The sequence below is a fragment of the Balaenoptera ricei genome, chromosome 8 (genome assembly GCF_028023285.1).
Source record: "Balaenoptera ricei isolate mBalRic1 chromosome 8, mBalRic1.hap2, whole genome shotgun sequence".
Taxonomy (NCBI): domain Eukaryota; kingdom Metazoa; phylum Chordata; class Mammalia; order Artiodactyla; family Balaenopteridae; genus Balaenoptera; species Balaenoptera ricei.
Genome location: NC_082646.1, coordinates 8,043,647 through 8,069,004, shown reverse-complemented (window position 1 = coordinate 8,069,004; position 25,358 = coordinate 8,043,647). Strand labels below are relative to the sequence as shown.

The window sequence follows — 25,358 nt, the reverse complement described above, 5'->3', positions numbered from 1 at the left end:
CCGCGCTCTCGCTCTCACGAGCCGGCCTATCGTGGCTCGGCGGTTGCACGAAGTCCCGCCTTCCGGCTGCTAAATGATATCTGTATTGTTCAGTTAAAAAATGGGAGCGCGGCTTCGTCCACGCCTCCGAGTCTGACAGACAGTTCCGCCATCCTATCGCTCTCTACAAGTGGCCTATTGGCCCTAAGCCAACCAATGGGGAGCGGTCCTGGAGGCGGACCCGACGCTGCCAAGGTTGGGTGCGCCGCTGAACGGATGGCAGGGGGAGGCGAGCGGATTCTTGAGGAAGCCGGGTCAGGTGAGAAGACCTTAGAATATAACTTGAGGGTTAGGGGCAGGTGCAGTCCAAGGCGCTGGTGGGGCTTTAACGGCGTCGGGCGTGGGCGTGGGCGCGGGCGCGGGCAGAGTCTGGGGCCTTGCAGAGGAGGGGGCGTGTGGCGTGTGGGGGACGACCTGGAATGGAAGGATGGGGGGATCTAGGATGGGGCGGGCGCTTAGGCTAGGAGGGCGTGGAAAAGATCGGACCCTGGGACTAGTCCTGGAGGGGATGGCGCTCAGGATGCTGAGGCGGTGGGGTGTCCCGCGCTGGGTGGTGTCCGGGGTGTTGCATTTCGTGAAGGTGGGAGACGGAGGGAGGAGGGACGCGCAGGAGTGAGCAGAAGTGGGGGAGGGTGGGGCGAGTGTGAGAAAGCGTGTGGGCCAGCGGGTGGGCAAGTTGCCGTCTTCGGAACTAGAGCCAGGGTGGGACAGGGGGCCACAGCTTGCCGGCACAGACGAGGTGGAGGACAGATGCCAGGTGCTTTAAGGAAAGCGTCTTTGCCTTTATTTGCTTTAGAGGTGTGCGAGCACGACCAGAGAGCACAGTATGGAAACTCCCTTAAGGTCCTGGCCTAAATTACCAGCTCCTTTACTCAGTTTTCAGGTAGAGGTTCTAGTACTCTCATTTCGTCCACTTAGTCTTCTAGGCGTGTGGCTCATATCAGCTCAGCGGTGGTAAGTTTTCCTGTTTCAGGCGTGGGAGAAAACAAGTACAGACCTGAGGGATGTGGCTGGATTAGGGGCTACCTGGAGTTAGGTGTTTAGTTTTGATTGCAAGATAAGGTTTTCCTTTGGGATTAGGATTACATGTAAAATCGCCCCTCTGGGACAGTTAATTATGGAAAAGATGCTTGACTTCCCACAGTTGGAGCTAGAAATACATGATTCTTCATGCCTTCCACCCTGTCCAGTGTTATTTTTTCCATTCCTTTCCTCTAGTAATAGTGGGAGAAAGATCAGGAAGGATCCAGGTTCCTTTTTTTCCCCTGCAGTCTTGTACAGTGTTGCATATTCTTTATTATCATACTCTTTGTCACTTAGCCCTTGACCAGCTTATGGTTTAAGACGGCAGTGCTGTCTTAAACAGAGATAGCTAACCTCCTAATTAGTGCTGGTAAATCTTGTCCGCCAAGTGATCACCATTCTGGATGGTCTGCAGCCTGCTTCCCTCAACATTTTATTTTAATATAGTACCCCCACCCCACCACCCCCAGCCCAACCTTTCTTTGCTTTAGTAGGAAAATTTTATTCTCTTTTCCTTCCAGATTGTCATCTGGTTCCATGAGCTGTCTCTGGGATCAGTGGCTTAAATCAGCAGTGTCAATTCCAGGATGCTTTGAGACAGCTGATGGGAAGTGGGTGTAGATCTGAGCAGTAGTTATAGTGTGATGTAAGCGATTGAAAGTGCAGTGATCTATGTGTATCTCCCTCTCTTCCTGAGTGCATGACTGTACGTGCATTAGTGAGTGAGCAGTCGTGCTCTGTAGTCAACCCTGCAACCCCACTGGGATTTGGAGCAGAAAGTTTGCAGCCAGTCAGTTGAAGCTGAAATTTAGGGCTGTAAACTGTGCTGATTCAGTCATGACTTCTATTTCTCAGCCTTCTGCTTTCACTTCTGTGCTCATTCCCTGCTTTCTTTCATACATTCCTGCCTTTTCTTGAATGCTCTGTTTCTCCATTTAATTATTCTTTTCTCTATTTCCAGTCTTTCCTGTTTTCTTTGCATGTCTTCCTCCAACCCCCTTTTTTCTGTGTTTCTTCTTTACTCCTGTTGTGCCACACTGTTGCCAATTGTGCTTACGTGCTTGTTAGCTGCGAGGACTGGGAAACAGAATTATGGTGATAGAGTCTCATTCCTTTTCGTCCTTGACTCACAGACCTGACGTGTTTACTTACTTGCCAGTTGGTCATAATTCAGGCTTGGCTTGGGTATTAGTATTAGCCCTGACCCTCTCTGGTGTGTGCATTACTCCTCTCTCTGTGTTTCTCTACCACCATAAAATATGAAACTGAATTAGGTAAATTGAAGGTGTTTAATATCTTACGGTCTTGACTTTTCCATTTTAGCTATTTGAGTGTCATCTGTTGCCACCCATTGATGTCAAGATGACCAAGCTGGGATTTTTACGGTTGTCCTATGAGAAGCAGGACACACTTCTGAAGCTTCTAATTCTGTCAATGGCTGCTGTGTTATGTGAGTGTGCATGTGGACCTCTCTTTCTTCAGATGTGGAAAGGAGAAAATCTTGAAAAAATCAACAATGGCTTTCTTAAATGCCTTGTTTTTTTCCAGTAGATTGTAATGTGTTCTTTTTACTGTTCTCAATCAGTAGAATTTTGTGAAAGCAAAATAAAAGAAACACAAGGATTATAAAAGCTGGGACTAGTGATCATCTGGGAAAGAATGAGAAGCACGCTGTACTAATTCTGTTTTCTCTTAGGACTGGAAGAGATACTGGGGACTCTGAGATACTGAATTTTGTAAAAGATACTTGTCTTCTGTGGTTGCCTGCCTTAGTATTTCTGAAAACCTCTCCAGAACTTACTCTGTTTTCTTAGGTTTTTCTAGCTCTTCATGAGTCATAAGTAGTCTTGGTTTCCTTACCTCTTAGTTTGCTTCAAACTGAGGTTTGGGGAGGTAAGGTTGTGGGGAGGGGAGGTCAACATATATACAAGATGACCATGTAAATTGGGTGCAATATTAGTAGGTGAATGTGTTGTCATAGGCCTTGATAATAAGTAGTTAAATGTGTCCTACTTAAGTGGAAGTGTAGGTGTCATTGTCAGGGGAAAGCGAACTTCTTTGTTTCTTCTGTGTGGGAGGAATGGATAAATACTTTATTCAGCATCATTTTGTATTTCCTGTGACTTGTGTGCTGGATAATACTATTATCTCTATAATATTACTACCTACTATTGTTTTTCATGGTACATTACCATTAAAATAATAGTTCTCTGGTTTTTGCAGCATTCTCCACTCGTCTCTTTGCTGTCCTGAGATTTGAAAGTGTCATCCATGAATTTGATCCGTGAGTACCTTTGCTTGGTCTGGTATTTCCTTTGGGAAGCATTTAGGTTCATGGTTTTCAGATTCACGTTCCAGTGAGCTCTCCGTGATGGGGATGGACTTTCTATACATTTTGGGGGGAAAACTCTCAAGTTTTCCAAAGGAAATAATTGTCTCCTTTTGAAACATTTCTGTTGGAATTTGAAACCAAGCGAGTCTCTCAAATTCTTAAAAGATGAGAGAGGCGTTGCTGGTGTGCCTATCACTTCAGGTCTGGCTAAGCCAAGAGAAGCCTGGCTTCTCAGCTTGGTAGACAGTTAATGCTGCAGATTGAGGGAAAGGGGCCTGGGCCTGGTGTGTGTTTGAGGTTCAAAAGAAAAATTATAGGTCATGAACTTGAGATCTGTGGCTTTTTTCTGTTTAACAGTGAATATGATAGAAATTGGGCCTGTCAGTTAAGTTCTAAGACATTGAGGAAAATTTAAAGCTGTGAGTTGGATTGGAGATTTTATTAGATAAAAAGAGGCATAGGTGAAAAACATTTACTGAGCTTCATTTTGTTCCAAGAACTGTTTTACAGATTATCTATAAATCCTTACAATAACCCTACGAGAAGGAGGTAGTGGTGTCTCCTTTCCACAAATGTGGCTGAGGCTGGCAGAGACCATTCAAGGTTACACACAGAGTAAATGGAGGAGCCAGGATTTGAATCTACATTTGTCTGTTTCTAGACACTGGAGTAACTAATATTATATTACCTAACGTTAAGGCTTAATTAAAAATTTGGAGAACCAGAATCATAGGTTCTTGAAACATCATTGATATCTTAAAAATAGCATATTCAGTTTATGGAGCATTGATTCAAGTTTAATACCTGCATGTATTTGCAAATTTGTCGTATTGTTTCGTGTAGATACTTGAAAGCACTTTGGAGGCATACAGATCTTTTCTTTGGGGCCTCCCAAATCAATTTTTTCTGTTTTTTTTTTTTTCTCTCTCATGAATGAGGAAACTTATATCCTTTTGTTTCTTGATCACCAGTCTGTTAGGGCTTTTTCTCAGACCCTCTAGATGAGCGAACACTGAGATGAGATGGTCAGGGAAAGCAAGAGCATCTGCTCTGTAGTTGTAGAGATGGAAGGGACTGTACAGATCATGTGATTTCACACTTCTTTTTGCAGAGCAGGAAACTGAGGCCCAGGGTGTGAACCCAGGCCAGACCTTTTCCCACTAACTTGCACTTCCTCTGTCTCACTCTGCCTCTCCTACTGCTAGGTAAAGGACATGATTCTGACACATGTTGACTGCCTGCTCCCCTCATCCCTTCTGTCTCCCTGACAGTTACCAAAATAACATTCATCAGCAACAACCAGAAGGATAGAGATTTCTGCCATCTGCTACTCTACTTACTTCAGCTGCTAAAACTTGACTGACCAATGAGGAAATAGGGTTAGAGGGGTGGGCAGGAAAGATGGTTAGTCATGATTATCTTTAGTGATTAAACAACTCCCTTTATTTTATTTATTTGTTTATATTTTTATTATTTCCATATATATTTTTGTCTTTCTTTTTTATTTCTTTTTAAATGAGAAACTTAAGAGAAGGGGTTACATAGCTTGGACCTAAAGAACTGTGTCCATGTATAACTGTAAGCATTTTATGTCAGGTTTTTTTTTTTTTTTTTTTTTTTTTTATGTCAGGTATTTTTTATGTAGTCTGTATTTTTATGCTCCCATGGAGGTGGCATTCAGAACTATTTTAGATAACAACATGAGTAGATCTAATTACAAGTTTAAACACTTATTAAGAAGTTTGTGTTACGGAGCGGACTAAAAAATGTTCATCCTGCGTATGGTGTTACACCCACATCTTTAGAGATGCTCATCACCTAAAGTTATCCTTGTTCCCTTGCCTGTGGTATGGAAATACTCTTCTGTGTGTTCCCACCACTTACAAAGAGTCAAGTCTATTGGTGTCCACATCTCAGCTGTCCTGTCTTTTGAGTGCTTGAATTTTCTGACTGGGGCTAATGCCTACTATATGCCAGCCTGGTGAAGCATCCTTCTTGAGTGTTTTCTTATAAGGTTAGACTACGGTTGCATTTCCTTATGAGAGAAGCAGTGCTTTAACTGAGACAAGCATGGAGCTAGAAATGAGGAGGCTTATGGTGATGTAAAATGATTTTTCATGCTTGAAATACTTTTTGGTACCAAACTGACTTTTATTGGAGTAATGATAAGTTCCTCAGTTATGTAACCTGAGGAGCAAAAGTCACTGCAAATTGCGGCAAGTGTTTGGGTATGGAGAGGAGGAGACACAATTCATTTCTTTCTTGTTATAGGTACTTTAATTATCGGACTACCCGGTTCCTGGCTGAGGAGGGATTTTATAAATTCCATAACTGGTTTGATGATCGGGCCTGGTACCCTTTGGGACGAATCATTGGAGGAACAATTTACCCAGGTGAGGGGAACAGGATTTTTTTTCTTCACAGCAGTAAGATATTGGTATATAATGGAACAGTGTCTTTTATTTCTAATATCTTCATTTTGTGACACTTGTAATTTCATTCTGATTGCAGATTCCTAAAATTAGATCTTATATAGAAGGGAGAACATGTATGGGAGAGCGGGCATGGGTAGTTTTTCATAAATTCTGGACTTCTGCTTGAATCCATAGGAGAGAAATTTATAGGCCTCCTGCAGTTGCTGTATTAGTATTTCTGGTGGTTTGTCAAAACCTGTCTTATCACTTTATTGATACTTGGATTTTCCCTTTCTCTTTCCCTTAAGGTCTTTGTCTTACTAGGATAACCTATTGGCCTTTCTTCTTCTTGTTACAGGCTTAATGATCACCTCTGCTGCAATCTACCATGTCCTCCATTTTTTCCACATCACCATCGACATTCGGAATGTCTGTGTGTTCCTGGCCCCTCTCTTCTCTTCCTTCACCACCATCGTCACGTACCACCTTACCAAAGAGCTCAAGGTGAAGGATTTGGGGTGACAGGAGGCTTGGGAATGTTGTTGAACCTCTCAAGTTGATGCTAAAGGGTGGGGGACTGAGAGCCTTAGAAGGGCAGGGAGCCAGGGGCTAAAGACAGCTTTTGCTGAGCCAAATTACTGAGTTCACCCCAGCCCCTCCCTAGAATGTGTGGTTTCTTATCATTAGCAACTGTTTATCCTTACAAGAGAACATATGAAGGTCAAATATAAATTGCTACATACGGGGAAAAAAATATTTAAAATGAGGTTTAGATTTTGAATTCCTCACAATCTAAGGGAGAGGGAAAATAACTACAAGAAGCGTTCCAAAGTGGTTAGTTCTTCCTACTGGAAATGGACAGTTAGCAATTATTTGTTGATTTTTTTTCAAATGTTTATTTAAAAATTCTTAAACCACTTGGCTTTTGTAGTAGGCTCCATGATACTGACTCTCTTCTAGGTTTCTGCATTGCTGACTCTGACTCCCTGGATGCTATTCTTAGTTTGTGGCTATGGTGTCAGGGAGATACCTGAGAGGTGATAGACTAGTAGGAGGGCTTGGGAAACTTGAGTTTAATTTGGAAACGTTTTCATCCTTCTCCTTGCTGCCCTTGTTCCAAATTTGACTCTTTCGAACAGACAAGTCCTTCCTTTTCTGGAGTGTGGGTTATACTTTGTTGTTCCTCTCTCCTGAGTTCACAGATTGGCTAGGAATATTCCAGCTTTATTATCTAAGCTCCCGGCATCTTTAATCCAGAGAGATTGTCACCTCTCTTTGTTGGCTTTTTAGCTCAAATACTTATGGTCTTCCTTTGATTGTCCTTGAATAGCTTGTAGAAGTGTGACTGGTGTTCCTGTGGTGCGCAGATATTGTTAGGGGTAGGGACTCATAAGTCTGGGGATACTCCAGCCAAACAGCCCATTCTGGGGTAGCATCTGACAGCTTACATGATTTGTCTGTTCTTAGCATGTGTGTACTCAGTTTCAGACTTGACATCATCGCGGGGAATTGGTTGTGAAGTATGTAGCTTTCTTGTGCTGCGAACATTTCTAGCATTTCTAGCACCACATCTACCGTGGAAAGTGTCAGACTGTCCTCTGGGCCCATTGTAAGCAGAATGGACTAGCGGATCCTCTCTTCTCTTTCATAGATGTATTGGTGTTAACTTCCTGTTACCCCTCTTGTCTTACAGGATGCAGGAGCTGGACTTCTTGCTGCTGCCATGATTGCTGTAGTTCCTGGCTATATCTCCCGATCTGTGGCTGGCTCCTATGATAATGAAGGTAAGACTTAAAGTGCTGAAGAGGATCTGTTCACCTCATTAGCCAGTAGAGCTTCATGAAGTGCAGTAGAATCTGGGTTCAAATCTGTTGTTTAGTGATAGCAAAAATGGTGTCTGGGTGAGAAGATTAGAAATGGGCAGGAAGGGACTTCCCTGGCGGTCCAGCGGTTGAGACTTTGCCTTCCAGTGCATGGGGTGTGGGTTTGATCCCTGGTCGGGGAGCTAGGATCCCACATGCCTCTCGGCCAGGGGACCAAAACATAAAACAGAAGCAATACTGTAACAGATTCAATAGAGACTTTAAAAACAGTCCACATCCAAAAAAAAAAAAAGGGCAGGAAGGGACCTCAGACAAGTTTATATTCTCTGTCATTTCCTCTAGAAAGGTAGCTGGTAATTTTCCTTATATAAGGCCTTTGGCTCATCTCTGTACTCCTAAAAGTAGAGTTAAGTTTTAATGTTGGTTGGTACTATTGTTTTAACATTGTAATCATTTGCTTTATTTTCCTAGATGAGAGGAATGGATATTCTTAAAACTAAAGTGACTTTTATTGACTTATTTCCAATTCAACCTGTATTTACTGAATGTTATTGGTAAAACAGTGTTAGATATTATAAAGATAGTTAATGAATAGGAGTATTGGCTTATAATTAAGGAATTATAGGATTAGATAATGAATAAAATTATGTTAGCCCATAATCTATTAACACAGATTAATGCAGACTATAAAAATAAATAATAATGGGCAGATAGTATTATGTGCCATGAGAGAAGGGTGAACAGAGTACTTTGGGAACGTGGTGAGAGGAGAGATTAATTCAGATTTGGGGATCACGGAAGGCTTTTTGGAAGTAGTTGTATTTGAACTGGGCCCTGAAGTTGGAACTTCGTTAGGCAAATATTAAGGAGAGAGGCAGTCAGGGCATACGGACCAGCTTGTGGTAAGATGTAGAGGCAGGCTGGTGCTTGATAGTACGGGATATCTTTAGGACTGAAACAGCAGGGAATTTAGTGCCTGGAAAGAATAGTAGTAATAATGACTAACACTTACTGAGTGCTTGCTGCATGCTAGGTAGTATTCTAAGTGCTTTACATGCAATAGTTAAATTTGTCTTTACAACAGTTTTATGAAGTAGATACTATTATGGACTCTTTTACAGGAAACTGAGACAAAGGGAGGTAGAGTAATTACACTGTTAATGGGTAGTAGGTCTGAGATATGAATCCAGGTAGTTTGTTCCAGAACAGTATTACATACTATTCCAGCATGGCCTTTTACTGAATTTTTGTGTTCTTTCTGCAGGGATTGCCATCTTCTGCATGCTACTCACCTACTACATGTGGATCAAAGCAGTAAAGACTGGTTCCATCTATTGGGCAGCCAAGTGTGCCCTTGCTTATTTCTACATGGTAACTCTTCACTCCCTACTTTCAGGAGTCTCTCTGTCTGAATACGTATTGGGATCGACGGATATAAATTGGAAGTAGCTCTTGGCCTTTGAGACCATGAACTAGAGGCTAAAAGTCTTTATTGTCTCTTGTGTCCATACAAAGCCTAATCCAAGGCAGGCAGGGATATCCATTGTATAATAGCAAGATAGAGATAATTTTTTTAATTTTTAAAGGTCTCCAGATATTATATTTCCTATGGGTACATATTGGTTGGCCAGCTCTCTTTTCTGGTGTGTTCCCCTTAAATTTTTCCTTTCCTGATGTATATTTTTTTCTCTTCAATCTTGTAAACACCGAAACTTCTTTCCTTAACTGCTTCCACTTGCTCACGTTTCCCTTGAATCCCTAAATCCTCTGTGTGACCTTACAGTAGGGTGTATCCAGATTAATGCTGAGAGTTGGGGGCCTCTTGTTTTGTGATCGTGATGGCAGGAGCCATAGCGAACAGAGGATTGAGTTACAGTGATGGGTGTTAATTTGATTTTCCTACTTAAAGAAGTCAGTTATTTAAACTCTTTAAACCACTTGGTGTAAATAAAGTTTTTGGTTACTGTAAAGAGATGTTCTTTAAAAAGGTCACAGGTAACATCCTAAGGTACAATGGTGGTGATCCAAGGAGGAGTGCTCAGACGAACTTTTCTCTTTCGTCCTGTCCTAGGTCTCTTCATGGGGAGGGTATGTGTTCCTGATCAACTTGATCCCGCTTCATGTACTGGTGCTGATGCTCACAGGACGTTTCTCCCATCGGATCTATGTGGCCTACTGTACTGTTTACTGCCTGGGCACCATTCTTTCCATGCAGATCTCCTTTGTGGGTTTCCAGGTGAGCCCTAGACTGAGTGGGGTTTTTAGCTTCTTCCACTTTTTCTAAGCAGTTCCAACTAAATTGATTTATCTTGAATTCTGGTGAGGATAGTAAAACTTATTCACAGGTCTCACCTTGCTAACACTGCTTCTGTTAACTGAAGCAACAGAGTCATTGGTCATTAAAGTCTGCCTCCTGGATTGTGTTAATATTTGTTCATGAAGTTTGAATTTAATGACTCCTAACTTGGCTTAGGTTTATGGGAGGAGGAGGGATATTTTGGTTGAGCTGAGTTAATGTGAGTGATCACAGTTATCTTTTTCATTCCTTTTTAATGTGAATGACTTCATTTAATAGTAATGACCCCTGAACTTTTATTCGGGCCTAAGTGAAAGTTCTTTAGCAAGCTAAGCCTGAACCTTTTAACCGCATTATCCCACAGGGTTAAGAGACAGCTATTTAGTCAGAGAATAACGTGGTATTTGTGATTTCTCATGTAAAATTCTTACGAAAGTGGAACCCTTATTCAGGTCAGCAAGTATTTCTTTACTGATCGCCTGCTGTATGCAATTTGCTAATACCTGGGAAATGTTAAAAGTAAAAGTGTGGTTCTGGTCCTTAAGGAAGTCACAGTCTTGTTGGGAGAGAAGCACATGCTTCTAGAACCACTAGTCTGCGGTCTAGTAGTTCTAGAAATGTGGTTCCTGGACCAGCAGGGTGAGCAGCATCTGGGAACTCATTAGAAATGCAGATTCTGGGGACCTGCCACAGATCTGCTGAATCAGAAGCTCTGGCGGTGGGGCTCAGCAGTCTGTGTCTAAACCCCCCCTCTTCCTGTGTCCTGCCATGATTATGATGCCTGGAGGAGTTTGAGACCATTGGTCTAAGTTATGGAAGAGATCTAAAGGGTGTGGAGTATAGAGGAGAGTGATGGATTTCAGTTCGGTGGATTAGGAGGAAATGGTATTTGCATTGGGCCTTGAATGATCAGAATTTCCGTGAATGCAAATTTTGGGAAAGTGAGAATTGCAATCGAGGCTCAAGAAATAGCCTGAGCAAAGGCCAGAGATGTGATAATGATAGAGTGTGGTACACTTTGGGGGACTCTAAATATTCTTTGGAAAATGAGGCAGGTGAATTAGACCCTCCTCTAGATTGGTCTTAATTCCTTGGTGGCCTTAGAACTCATTGGACCCTTTGGTCTGAACTTGGTCAGGATAATTCAGGTCAAGGCTGGACCCGTTCTTTTCCTAACGGTCTCATACATATGCTTTCACCTACAGCCCGTCCTTTCATCAGAGCACATGGCAGCCTTTGGGGTCTTTGGTCTCTGCCAGATCCATGCCTTTGTGGATTATCTACGCAGCAAGTTGAATCCACAGCAATTTGAAGTTCTTTTCCGAAGTGTCATCTCCCTGGTAGGCTTTGTCCTTCTCACCGTGGGAGCTCTCCTCATGCTGACAGGTAGGAAAGGCTTTTAGTATTAAGTGTAAATGGGTATGAACATAGAATAAACTCCAAAAATATGGGTTATTTCCTGGCCACAGAAAGGTTCATTCTTTTCCTCCTATTTCTCTTGATTTCAAGCACATAAAGTCCAACTTCTGCACATTCAATCCTCTTGTCAGCCAGTGTCTGGATTCAGCATAGAAAGAAAATCATATTAGATCAGCTCTTAATTTCAGAAGACCCACACTTGGTGACAGGACTGTATTTTACCATGCTAATCTTTCTCCTCTTTATATGTGTGTGTGTGTGTGTGTGTGTGTGTCCTTTTCTTTCCTATTGGTAGGGTGGGAGAAATCCTAACATTGCTTGCCCTACAGTGTGGCCTCATCTAATCCCATATGACAAAACCGTGGCTGTTTAGTTTGGGTAGCATGCCACATTTTCCTCCTCTCTTCATCTCCCTCACGTACACTTCTCAGAGTCTGATTTGATTTTGCCCAAGACTCTGTGTATTCAGAGCAGCACTGGAGGACTGAGTGACTTAGTTTATAGCATTGGCCTTGGTTTGACCAGATTTGTCCTAAAACCCTTCTAGGAAGTATCTCTGCCTCCCTTCTCTCTGAGTTTGTATACAACCTGACTTTATTCTACTGACTGTGCTGACAAAAGCACTCTCAAGTTTGAAAGAAAGGAAGGAGTGAAATTCTCAAAGTATTGGTGGCATTTAAACAAAAACCTCGTCCTCCTCTGTCTCAGGGAAGCTTATTAAAATGGAAAGTTGTGATTAGTTAGGATCACATGTTATTTTGTTTCAGAAGTAATTGTGAAGTATTTGTTGCCTCTTTGCTTCCAGGAAAAATATCTCCCTGGACAGGGCGTTTCTACTCACTGCTGGATCCTTCTTATGCTAAGAACAACATCCCCATCATCGCCTCTGTGTCTGAGCATCAGCCTACGACCTGGTCCTCGTACTATTTCGACCTGCAGCTTCTCGTCTTCATGTTTCCAGGTCTGTCTGCCTTGTTCTGAAGTGGTCTTCTTTCTAAGAATCATCATTTGATTCAAAATAAGTAAAATACCCTCATCCTTGTGTTTTTGTTGTTGTTTTTGTTTTTTGCCTGTTTATCTATGCAGTACAGAGGATGGCTAAGCACATTTTTCTAATATTTGAAGCAGAGTAGAAGTCAGAAGTTGAACAGTTGCAGATACTGGCAAGTTCAGAGTCTCACAGTTTTCTGTTCATTTGTATCATAAGTTACAGTTCAGCCCTAGTTCAGGGTTTTTGAGTACTTCTAGTATACCCCGCCCCTCATCCCTGACTCCTCCCCGTTTCTCTTCTTGGCAGTATTGAATTTTGAGAATAGGCATAGCTGACTGTAAAACCTCCTCATCTAACTTATCTTCTGGCCAATTCAGATATGTCTTAGAATTTACCAGTGGTAGGGACTTTTTTTTTTTAATTAAAATAACGGTTTTTTTCTTATTATGAAAGTAAGTTGTCATTTGTAAAAATATAGACAAATATTTAAAAAAGTAAAATTTCAGGAGTTCTCACCACACACCTGTTGCTACTGTTAACGCTTTGATGTATATTCATCCATTTATTTATTGATTAGAAGTCAGATGATAGAGTTTTTCCTCTGACTTTTAAAATTTCATAATCATGATAATTTATGTTATTTAGTATTACTTTAGAGAAATAATATTTAAGATATATCATTTGTTTTTTAAGTACAGAGGTGTGTAAAGAAGAAGGCATATGGTTCATAAACTTCCACAGCAGTATTTTAATTGATGTATTTTATTCTATTTTATAAATATTCTGTAATTAACTACATCCTTAATGTTGGACATTTATGTGGTTTCAGATTTTTTGCTGTTTTAAAGAGTGCCGTAGTAACTTCTTTGGATGTATCTGTGATTGTTTTTTCAGGTTTTCACTTCTTTTTACTTTTACTTTTGTAGTTGGTCTCTATTACTGCTTTAGCAACCTGTCGGATGCCCGGATTTTCATCATCATGTATGGTGTGACCAGCATGTACTTTTCAGCTGTGATGGTGAGGAATGAATGCGTGCAGTCTTAGCGAACCTTTCCACCCCTAGCTCTGAGGGTTTTCTTCGTCCCCCTGCACGGCAGGTTCAGTGCTGATGCTGTGCAGGGGCTTCCCTCTGAGCACTTGAGGGGCTGCGTGGTAAGGCTGCTCACTGTTGTTGATCCTTCCCAGGAACGTATGGGGCACTCATACATTCTGATTGTGGGGCCCACCTTCCTTGGATTCATAACCCTTGTGTTAGGGAGACGCGCTGTGTCACTTGTTGGAGAAAGTGACCCTGGGCGGGTTCCTTCCCCTCACTTTCTGGTGTCTTAAAAAGGGAGATGATGTTTTTTTCTTAAAGGCCTGGGTTCTGAGTGCTAGGTTGTTAAAAGAGAGAAGAGAGTTTATATATTGCAGTTAAGTCAGTGCTTCTCACACTTTTTTGATCCCAAACCACAGTTAAGAAATACATTTTATATCATATCATTGCTCAGGGTATACATATATACATGTAGAACTGAAAAACAAACTTTAAAAAAATATATATTCTACTATAGATGTATCAAGTATTTTCTCTTCTATTTTGTTCCATTCCACTGACAAATCATGTTTGTTGAAAACCCCTAAATTGATGTCGTCATCTACTAATAGGTTGAAATCTGTAATTTGTAAAACACCGATTGTGATCTTGCTTCCTGTTTTTTTTAGGTGCGTCTGATGCTAGTGTTGGCGCCTGTTATGTGCATTCTTTCTGGCATTGGAGTCTCTCAGGTGCTGTCCACTTATATGAAGAATTTGGACATAAGTCGACCAGACAAGAAGAACAAGAAACAACAGGATTCTACCTACCCTATTAAGAATGAAGTGAGAATTAAGCAATGCGAAGAACTAGCTTGGGGAACTGTGTGTGTCTGTGTGTGTGTGTTTGCATTTGTATTTTGTTTGTTTGTTTGTTTGAGTGAGGGGGAGTAAAGTAGAGCACTGTCACAAGAGGTTGGAATGAACTCACATAGCCTCTAATTTATTCTGAGTCATCTCATCTATATTACTGACTGTGTGTAAGAAGCTGTTCTATGTTACGTAAATTTAATTTGGTTTACAACACAGTTGTTCTTCCTTGTCTAGGTGGCAAGTGGCATGATACTGGTCATGGCTTTCTTTCTCATCACCTACACCTTTCATTCAACCTGGGTGACCAGCGAGGCCTACTCCTCTCCATCCATTGTGCTGTCTGCTCGTGGTGGGGATGGTAGTAGGATCATTTTTGATGACTTTCGAGAAGCGTACTATTGGCTTCGTCACAATACTCCAGAGGTGAAGATTTGGGAGGCGTGGGATTGTGCGGTAGGAGGAAGGGAGAGACATTTGATGTTATAGTGAATCAAATAGCTTTTAGATGGGTGGAAAGCTTGGAGAAATTGGAACTATCGAACCTGGTGTTGAATGAGCCTTAAAGGTCAACCTCCATTCAATTCAGGATTTTTTCTATAAGTGACCTTTACTGATAATTATCTGCACTCTGCTTGGACACTTGTATTGACAGCATGGTGATTTTATCATGAGGTAGGCCATCCCAATTATAAAAGAAGAAAAATAGTTAATAAATAATACATGTTTATTGTAGAAAAATCAGAAAATAGAAGCAAAAAAAAGAAAAAAAAGACAAATTTTCCATAAAGGATCACCTAATGATAACCACTTTTAACATTTTGGTTTATACCTTTTGAGAATCTGGAGTGATTTTCTTTCCAATAGCTACTGGGAATGGCACTTCTGAGTTAGATTCTTATAAGAATTTCTTAATCCTTGTTCGTCCTATCCTGTGATTTCTTCCCCCTCTCCCACCCCCCTTCTTTTTAGTAACTGATTATTGTGACTTTGTTTTTGGTCATTTATTTAATACGGTTATGTGATGACACCGGGCTGTTTATTTGGAAATATTGCACAGCCCACTACACCTCCCACACCATTATGCTTGTTTGTATAAGATGATCTGGGATGAAAGTATTGGCAATGTTGGGTTGTATTAATTTGCATTGAGATTTCATGATTGTATGTAAATGTAGGACCAGGTACCAAGATGTGTTTTCTTGTTGGGCATATGTTATTCTGTGAAGAAACTGATTAATTAGCAATATCTCACTTCCTGTCAGATGCCCTTCCACCCCTCTTGTATTGGATTTTGGAGGCAGTGAGAAACTTGTTATTTCCATCTCCCATTCTTCTTTCAGGATGCGAAGGTCATGTCATGGTGGGATTATGGCTACCAGATTACAGCTATGGCGAATCGGACAATTTTAGTGGATAACAACACATGGAATAATACCCATATTTCTCGAGTAGGGCAGGTAAGGTGAAGGGGTCATTTGAGTGTTTGATGCACAGGGTCTAGTGGGAAGTACTTCTCCACGAGGGATCATATGGCCTGGAATTTTGCGCTGAGAAATGTGCGTGTGTTTTTCTAGGCAATGGCATCCACAGAAGAAAAAGCCTATGAGATCATGAGGGAGCTTGATGTTAGCTATGTGCTGGTCATTTTTGGAGGCCTTACTGGGTATTCCTCTGATGGTAATGTACTTGATTCTATTTCTAGCTACAAGGCATAGATTCTAAGAAAACTAGATGAATCTCCTATTTTTCTATCCTTTTACCAATATCTTATCAACATATTTTCTTAGTTGGGGAAGTTTCTAAGTATTTGCAACTTGCGGTTTGGTTATTTTGATTTTTTTTTTTTTTTTTTTTTGCAACAGTTAGGAAGTAGATATAAAGAATTCTTCTCATGTAGGTATGGCATGCTATAATTGTCTAAAGACCTAGGAGTAGTTCCACAACCAGTGAACAATAGAGAATATAAGGCTTCTGAAAATGAGCTTAAGAATTAGCATTTTTTAGTGGGTTTAAGCCATAGAATCATCTGCCAACTTAAAATGTTTTATATATATATATTTATATGGCATATGTTAACCATGTTCCCTATGATTATTAGCAAAATCGTATGTTTAGAAGAATCATCCAAATATAGTCCTCTGCCTTAAAAAAAACTTAAAAAAATTAAAGCAATACCTGTTTATATTTTAAAATGTTAAATACTTCTGAAGGTTTATAATAAAAAATGGTAGTCCTCTGCCCCTAAAACTACCTTATAACATCAGTTCCCAGGAAAATTATTCCTTCAGTTATTTCTTCTAGTACTTATGTACATATTTCTAAATAATATGTATATCCTGTTATTCATTGATCAATCATTTTAGATACCCTGTGTCAACTTCTTATTAAGGTAGATAAGGAATTTAGTTCTTTGTATGATCCCCTCCCCCTTTCTGTCTTACATCTTCTCAATAGAGTTAATGATCAGTTTTTGGTTAAATCCAGATAAAGTGTTTTCATCATGACTAAGTAAATATTATTTACTGCTGAGTCAACCTGTACACCATGGTTACATTCTTATCTAGAATAACTTGTTTTCCTGCAGTTAATAATTACCTCATATATCTGTCTTAATTTTCTTTGAATATGTGGTTGCTTCTTAGAGATGTTCAGATTTTAGATTATGTCTGGCTTCTAATGTAGACAGACTTAACAGATCCACCTGGAGAGTATATGTAAAGTGTCAGTATAGAGTAATAAGACTAGTTTCTGTGTGTGGTGTGTCTTGTACAAGCAGAGGAAGAATGATGATAGCAGGGATGTGGTCCTAAGGACTTGAACTTTCACAATTATTTCAGCACCATTTGGTTGTGTGTGATTATAGGTTTTTTTCTTGCTAATAATAATAATTTATCCAAATAGTACAGGAAAGTATTTGTGTATGTATGTATGTTTGTGTGCATATGTATTTTTATATATGCGAATGTACACACGTATGTGGTAGAAATGGATAGTTCCCTGAAATCTTTAGTATTCCATGATACGTATATATATCTATCACATTTTCTTTATCTGTTCATCTGTCGATAGACTAAGGTTGTTTCCATGTCTTGGCTATTGTGAATAATGCTGCAGTGACTGCTGATATCTCTTTGGGATATTGATTTCATTTCTTCTGGATATATCCCCAGAAGTGGGATTGCAGGATCACATGGTAGTTCTAGTTTGAATTTTTTGAGGAACCTCCCTACTGACTCCTGTAGTGTCTGTACCAATTTACATTCCCACCAGCAGTGCACAAGGATTCCCTTTTCTTAGCATCCTTACCATCATGTCTTTTGTCTTTTTGACGAGAGCCATTCTAGCAGGTATGAGGTGATGCCTCATTGTAGTTTTGATTTGTGTTTCCTTAATGATTAGTGATGCTGAGCACCTTTTCATTCATGTACCTCTTGGCCATTTGAATCTCTTTTTTGGAAAAATGTCTTTTCAGGTCTTTTGCCCATTTTTTTTTTTTTTTAAACGTTTCTTTAATTAATTTATTTATTTATATTTATTTATGGCTGTGTTGGGTCTTCGTTTCTGTGCGAGGGCTTTCTCCAGTTGCGGCGAGCGGGGGCCACTCTTCATCGCGGTGCGCGGGCTTCTCACCGTCACGGCCTCTCTTGTTGCACAGCACAGGCTCCAGACGCGCAGGCTCCGTAGTTGTGGCTCACGGGCCCAGTTGCTCCGTGGCATGTGGGATCTTCCCAGACCAGGGCTCGAACCCACGTCCCCTGCATTGGCAGGCAGATTCTCAACCACTGCGCCACCAGGGAAGCCCATTGCCCATTTTTAATTGGATTATTTGGGGTTTTTTTGCTATTGAGTTGTATGAGTTCCTTATATATTTTGGATATTAACCCCTTATTTGATATATGGTTTATAGATATTTTCTCCCATTCCATAGGTTGCCTTTTCATTTTGTTGATCATTTCTTTTGCTGTGCACTCTTCCATTCTCAAAGCTTGTCAGCTTTTTGCTTCAGACATACCTGCCAGGGAGCTATAATATCAGTACTCTAAGATAGTTGGGTTGATGCTCTGGGGTTTTATTTTTGGTCCTATTTCTGGCTGTGTGGTCTAGGCAAGTCTCTGTGCTTCAGGTTTTCCATTTGAAAGATGGAGGTACGATTGCAGACATTCCATGAGGATAATAATATTATTTCTTGAATACTTACTGTGTGACAAACAATATGTAAGGTAACATGCTCTTACTCACAATACTGTAGCAGCCCTGTCGTTGCAGATACGCTCGTTTTTCTAATTCGACATGTGAGGAAACTGAAGCACAGAGAGGTTCAGTAACTTGTTCAGGGTCACCACCTAGAATTGGCAGTGTGGGAATTCACACCCAGGCAGCTTAGATCCAGAGTCTGTGTTCTTCACCACTGTGATATTCCCTGGAACCCTTTTTAGTAGGGCAGTAGGAATCTTTTCTTATGGATCAATGATTCATCATATACTAATCGTCTATTTCCCTAAAGCCTTTGGGGGAGATACAGGGAGTGACATATTCTAAGAGATAACCTGAGTTGATGGTGCTTTAAGTATTTATGGAGCCTGGTAGTGTGTTTGACATAGAAATGTTGACTTCTCATACATGTGCTTTAGAAGTTTGTAACTTTGCAAGTGTAGGTCAAGAGGGAGCACATTCTCTCTTCTCTACCTTTTTGGTAAAGCTGCTACTCCCTAGGTCAGTGCTATCCAGTGACATGTGGGATCTACATACGTCATTTAAAATTTTCTATTAACGGGGCTTCCGTGGTGGCGCAGTGTAAGAATCCGCCTGCTAATGCAGGGGACAGGGGTTCGAGCCGTAGTCCAGGAAGATCCCACATCCCGTGGAGCAACTAAGCTCGTGTGCCACAACTACTGAGCCTGTGCTCTAGGGCCCGCAAGCCACAACTTCAGAGTCCGTGTGCCACAACTACTGAAGCCCACATGCCTAGAGCCCGTGCTCCGCAACAAGAGAAGCCACCGCGACGAGAAGCCCACGCATCGCAAGGAAGAGTAGCCCCCGGTCTTCGCAACTAGAGAAAAGCCCACACGCAGCAACGAAGACCCAACACAGCCAAAGATAAATAAATAAAATAAATAAATTTATTAAAAAAAATTTTTTTTTCTATTAGCCATATCAAAATAAGTAAAGAGAAACAGGGAAAGTGAATTTAATAATTTTATTAAACTGAATATATCTAAAACATTAATGTGTAACCAAAATATTTTACCCACTTTTTTTTTTGTTTTATTTTGGACTAAGTCTTAGAAATCCAGCATGTATTTTATACTTACAGCACATCTTAATTTGGACTAGCCACATATCAAGTGTCAGTAGCTACATGTGGCTAATAGCTAGTAATATTGGACAGCTTAGCCCTAGCTAATACCTGGGACTAACTTCAGTTATGACTTAAGTCTGGGCCAGTAGCATAGGATTTTAGGAGTCTACAGGAAAATCTATAGGAAAAGCTGTATATTTTGAGGAAAAAAGTTTTGACCATACATTAGCTTTGTTATTTTTATAACTTAGAGTTAAATGGTACTATACCCCATTAGAAAAGTATTTGGGGGAATTTCCTTAGACATAGTGACCTTTCATTAGGTGATTTAGGTCCAGCAACCTTTGTGATAACAGCAGTTTTTTCTTTTTCTTTTTCTTTTTTTTCTAGACATCAACAAATTTCTGTGGATGGTCCGGATTGGAGGGAGCACAGATACAGGCAAGCATATCAAGGAACACGATTATTATACTCCAACTGGGGAATTCCGTGTGGACCGTGAGGGTTCTCCAGTGCTGCTCAATTGCCTCATGTACAAGATGTGTTACTACCGCTTTGGACAGGTCTACACAGAAGCCAGTGAGTGATTCCTGATAATGTTAATAACAACAGTAAGAACAGTAATAGCTAACACATACAGTGTTTTTTATATGCCAGGCACTGCTTTAAGTGCTCTATATCTACTAATTCATTTAATCCTTACAACAATCCAAAAGGTGGATACTAATATTATTCCCATTTTATATATGAGGAAATTGAGGTACAAGTAGGTTCCTTAACTGCCCAAAGTCACATAACTAGTGCAGAGTCAGGTTAAACTCAGGCAGTCTGGCTCTAGCTTTTGTGCTTTTGCCCATTACTTTTTATTGCCTCTCAGTAAAAGGTATTGTAGTGGAGAAAGGAATGTGAAAGGGGATAGAGTGAGATAAAGGACTTTACATTTCTTCAGATAAATTGAAAGTAATTTGATTAAGTCTTTCTTTCTGACTTCTTTCCTTTCTTAGTTCTGCAGTTGGGACTATTTTTGAATTAGATGCAGGCCTGTGACAGCTGATAGGTTCAGAAGGGTTGCTAGTGTATCACAGAGGCCATGGGTGGCAATCCTCAGGAACAGAGGTGCTTGGAAGTCAGCCTCTGTCTCTTAGAAGAGATAACCTCCATGCGCTCTGCCAAGCATCATCTCGGAGGGGACGTGAGTTAGGGTAACACTTGATTTGCCCTTACTAACTGATGTCCTTTTCTGCAGGCCCTACTCTCTAAACAAACTGCATGCTAGGGAATAACATTCCAGTGGGATGATTAATCAAGTTGACTTAGTATTTCTGTAGGAAATCAGCACTGTAGAAAGATGTGTGTCTCCTTTTTTGTCACTTTCTAGAGCGTCCACTAGGCTATGACCGTGTTCGCAATGCTGAGATTGGGAATAAAGACTTTGAGCTTGATGTCCTGGAGGAAGCATATACCACAGAACATTGGCTGGTCAGGATATACAAGGTGAGCAGATGTTACGCTGAGAAAGCAGCTCTAATGCTTAAAAACGGGGCCACATGTTTATAAAATAGGGATATTTCTAATGTCTAAAAAGTAGCTTGTGACTCACTTAGAATCTTTCTATTTTTATTTTAGATTGTTCTTAGAAAGTAGACGCTCCAGCCTTCTGTCATCCTAGAAGTGGTTACAGTGATATTTTTCCAGTTGGTGCTAGACTTGATCTGTTTTAGTGACTGTCAGTCTTGGGGCGGTGGGGGGAGAGAGAGGGAGAGAGGGACAGAGGGAGAGAGGGAGAGAAGGAGAGTGTGTGTGTGTGTTTTCGAACTACATTTTCTTCTCTCCCACTGAAGAACTTATGGCATAGAGAGTCACACAGAAGTGTGTTATATCTCTTACGTAAGAAAAGATTGAGAACTCTTGCTGTATTTAGAAGAGTAGCTAGTCTCACACCAGAGCCAAACCAGGCAGCATAATCCAACATAATCTGTCCCCATCTGGGTGAACCCAGCTCAGTAGAGAAGCTCTCCCATGTTAACCTGATGATTGTAAATATGAAACTGATACCTTTCTGTTGCAGGTGAAGGACCTGGATAATCGAGGCTTGTCAAGGACATAAATGTTACGTCCGTTCGGCTCTGATCTGCCTCGCACTGAGTGTGTCACATTCACTGCGCAGAAGATGGTTTAAAAATATGCAGTTTATAAGAACAGAGCGCGATGAGATTGGAATTGTTTGGAGGTTTTGTCCTGGGCAGTATGGGCTGAGCCACATGGAATGATCTTTATAATTCTGAGCAGGTTACCAAATGAAATGTCATGGCTTTACTTTGGTCAATTAAAGGGGGGAATTTTTTTAAAAATGTGCCTTATTTCTTTTGACTTATGACTGATTTGAGGAAGCCTAAAGTTTATGCTGGGCTGATAGAAGGACAGAAAACAGACCTCATCTGTGCTCTTAGCTCCCTAAATGAGCCACATAGGGGCATTCTGTCTTTCTCTCTCAAATCAGGAGAACTATCAAGGACTAGCTCAGATCCTACATATACAAACAATTTTGTCATTTCAAAAACTGCAGTACCTAGCACAATGCCTTGCACATAGTGGGTGCTCAGTAAGCTTTTACTGAATGAATAAAAGTTTGTGGGACCAGAGGAGTGCCATTTCTGGGCAGGAAAAGCAGCTGCATTGCCATCATGTCGCTGTTCTCAACATCTCTTGTCCTTAGAGGCTCTTTGACTACACGGGACAGAAGGTGGCTAGCCAGACCTGATCTCACCAGTGTTCTTTGGGACTAGCTAGGTGTTTTTTTGAGCAGGAGTAAATCCAGTGATACTAAATCAGTAGTTTTGAAGACTTAAGGCAAACAGTGAAATTATTCTCAATGGAGAGGAAGAAACTCCTCCAACATTGTGTATAGAACTTGATGGTCAGTAGGTGTTTCTGAATTAGCTGATTTGTAACCATACGTATCTATCTGAAATCTAGCTTTTCAGTACTCTCACTTATCCTTTAGCGATTTCCTTTAGCTCATGCACTAAAACTGTTGTGATTATTTAAAGGTGAGCTTCTCTCTCCCTTAGTCTCAGCCTCTTTGTTATTATATATCACTAACAAGCTCCATGATCTGGTTCTGAAGCCCTTGCCAAATTAGCTACAAAAAGCACAGGAGTTCCATCTATATTTAATGTCAGGACAAACAGCCTTATGTTCAGTTACAATAGGGTATTTTATGTATTTTAAGACATATGTCAGTGATGTGTATAAACCCTTAGTTATTAAAAAAAGAAAAAAAATACAAGGTAACTCTTTACTGTTACCTGTTTAAGAAACAGGAGCAATGACATGACTTTCAGATAAGTCAAAATGGTGCTCCTAAAGGTATGCTCAGGTCTACCTGTGTACCCAGGAAGCAGCCTTCCAAACCAGTTTATGTACCAGGTGCTTCAACTGTGGGTGAGATTTAGATCTGATGTAAGATTTGATTTACTATATGTAAATACATGACTTGATTTATATACAGAATTCCTCCCTAGTGGAAGAGGTTATTCAGAGGTGGGTTTTTGTTTGTTTGTTTTTTTAACAAATATGAGTAATACCAGTTAGAGATCATTAGTGATTTGCCTCTGTAGGAATGGGATAACCCTTTATCACTGTAGTTGTTACTCTTATGATTTTAATTTTGTTACTTTCTAGGCTACATGAAGCTATATTTTTTTAAAAATTTACTTCTAATTTCCATTGTTACAGTGAACTTAGTGTAAAAGAAAATCAAATAATTCTAAAAAGCAACAACACTGTTTTCCACCCCCCACCCCCCCAAGGTACCCACTTTCAACTCAGCTGATTCTCATATTACTTACCTCCATATCATTAAATGACTTGCTTTATTTTGCTATGTGTTGGTTTTTCAATTTTAGGTATCATCTGTTGACTTTCTGGTGTGGAAATTGAGGATTTTGGTTCTTTTTCACCATCCTGCTATTCCCATGGACACACATATTCTTACCATCTCAAGGCTCTATTATAGTTATGGTTTAGGTTAACTCCGTAGTTTTTACCTTAAGGCTTTTCACAACTAGGCCATGTGGTATATATACTAATTTTTTTTTTCTGCATAACTTTTTTTTGGAGGGAGTTTTTTCACTTGTGTTTTGTAGTTGTCACTGATTTCTCCCCAGACTCACCTTCATTTGTGCCAGCTTCCTTTTAGTATGTTCAACTCATTAGGTATTCATTCTTAGAGATGTCTTCTGTTTTGGTATATTCCAGTTTGGTTTGGTTTACTCTCTAGGTTTGCTACACACCTCTTGGGTTGGTGTATCCTTTCACCGTCATATTGTGTGTTAATCCCCTGACTTCTTTCTTGATTTATCACCACTACCTTCCTGAGAAAGTGTGGAGGAGATACATTTCTTGAGATCTTGAGTGTCTGTCATCACACGATTCATAGGTTGGCTAGGTATAGAGTTCCAGGTTGGGATTAACTTTTCCTTAGAATTATTTTTGAAGGCATTGGCCCATTGTTTTCTGTCTTCTAAATGCTGAGAAATGCAATGATATTCTGATTCTTATTTTTTTTGTATGTGTCCATTCCCTCTCACTCTCTCCCCAGACCTCTTAGTATCTTCTCTTTGTATGTACTACTTTGAAATTTTCCCAATGATGTGTTCAGAAGCTGGGTACTTTAAACTTGGAAAAGTCAAGTTTGGAAAAGTATGGAAAGTATGGAAAAAGTATGGAAGGTCAAGTTCTTTTGTCTGGGAAATTTTCTTGAGTTATTTGTGGATTCCCCCGACTCCCTTTCTTGTTGTGAAAAATAAGTTACTTGGATTTTGGACTTCCTAGATTAGTCTCCCAATATTCTTATATTTAATCCTCTGTTTCCCATCTTTATTCTTCCTTCTGGAGATTTCCTAAACTTTTTGTTTCTAACCTATCTATTTTGTTTACTTTTTTTCTACTATCATGTATTTTTTTTAATATCCAAGAGCTTTTTGTTTGAATAGTCCTTTGTTTGGACATCTTTCATATTAAAGGCCTTTTCAAAGTCTTGCTTGTTTGCTCTTATTAAAGAGTGGGACCCTAAAAAGCTGACTGGAAGGTCTGTTTGGGGTGGGGTGGGGCTTATTGAATGTGGGCTTCATTCTCCTGTGATCTGGCTGAGTTGTTACATTATGAAATCCCTGATATTGGTATCTTTAGATCTTTTTTTCTGTGTAGGTAAGATTCCCTCGAGAAGGCTTTTATGTCCTCTGAAGGATACAAGCCAGGCTGCCAGATTTCTGGGAGTAAAGTGAGGAAAGAAGGCTCACAGGTTCAACCTTCAGTGCATAAACTTAATCCTTTTGGTTTCAGTTAGGTACCCAAGCCTTAACTGTGCCTGATGCTCTCCAGTTCAGATAACCATGTATTTACCCTCTCAAGTCTAGTACCAGCTTCGGGGAGGGGCAGTTCCTCGTATACACAGAGGAGGGAGGGGACCCAAGGGTCTGTTCGCTTCATACATAGTCTTTCACCCTCTTTTAGCCCCACCTTCACCTCATTCAGTACGTGTTGTCACTAATTCAACTTGAGCCTTTAGGGAGTTCTATGATGTAAACCGAATTGTTTTTCTGCTTTCCCATTGCTGGCTTTAGGATTCATCTTTCTTTCCTCTAAATTACCATTCATCTAAAGACTTTCCACTTTGCAAAACTTTTCTTTTTCATGTTCTGTGTTTGTGGGTTATTGCCTTTTAAACATTTACTATTTTAAAATAGTAAATTTAATATTTCATTATTAAGTTAATTTATTTTAAAATTTACTCTTAAAATTTACTATTTTAGTAAGGTTTCAGAAGGGAA

General features: G+C 40.3%; 1 protein-coding gene across 1 annotated transcript; it reads left to right on the top strand.

Moving 5' to 3' along the window:
• The first annotated feature begins 227 nt into the window (after nucleotides 1-227).
• STT3A (STT3 oligosaccharyltransferase complex catalytic subunit A) lies at nucleotides 228-23,410 on the top strand. Its single transcript, XM_059930116.1, has 18 exons — nucleotides 228-298; nucleotides 2,386-2,512; nucleotides 3,286-3,346; nucleotides 5,666-5,787; nucleotides 6,167-6,312; nucleotides 7,502-7,592; nucleotides 8,896-9,002; nucleotides 9,703-9,867; nucleotides 11,133-11,313; nucleotides 12,152-12,307; nucleotides 13,264-13,355; nucleotides 14,043-14,198; nucleotides 14,460-14,648; nucleotides 15,566-15,682; nucleotides 15,800-15,902; nucleotides 19,915-20,103; nucleotides 20,903-21,018; nucleotides 21,593-23,410. Exons 2-18 carry the CDS (start codon nucleotides 2,425-2,427, stop codon nucleotides 21,629-21,631), a joined length of 2,118 nt encoding a protein of 705 aa, XP_059786099.1. The 5' UTR covers nucleotides 228-298; nucleotides 2,386-2,424; the 3' UTR covers nucleotides 21,632-23,410.
• The last annotated feature ends 1,948 nt before the right edge of the window (nucleotides 23,411-25,358 follow it).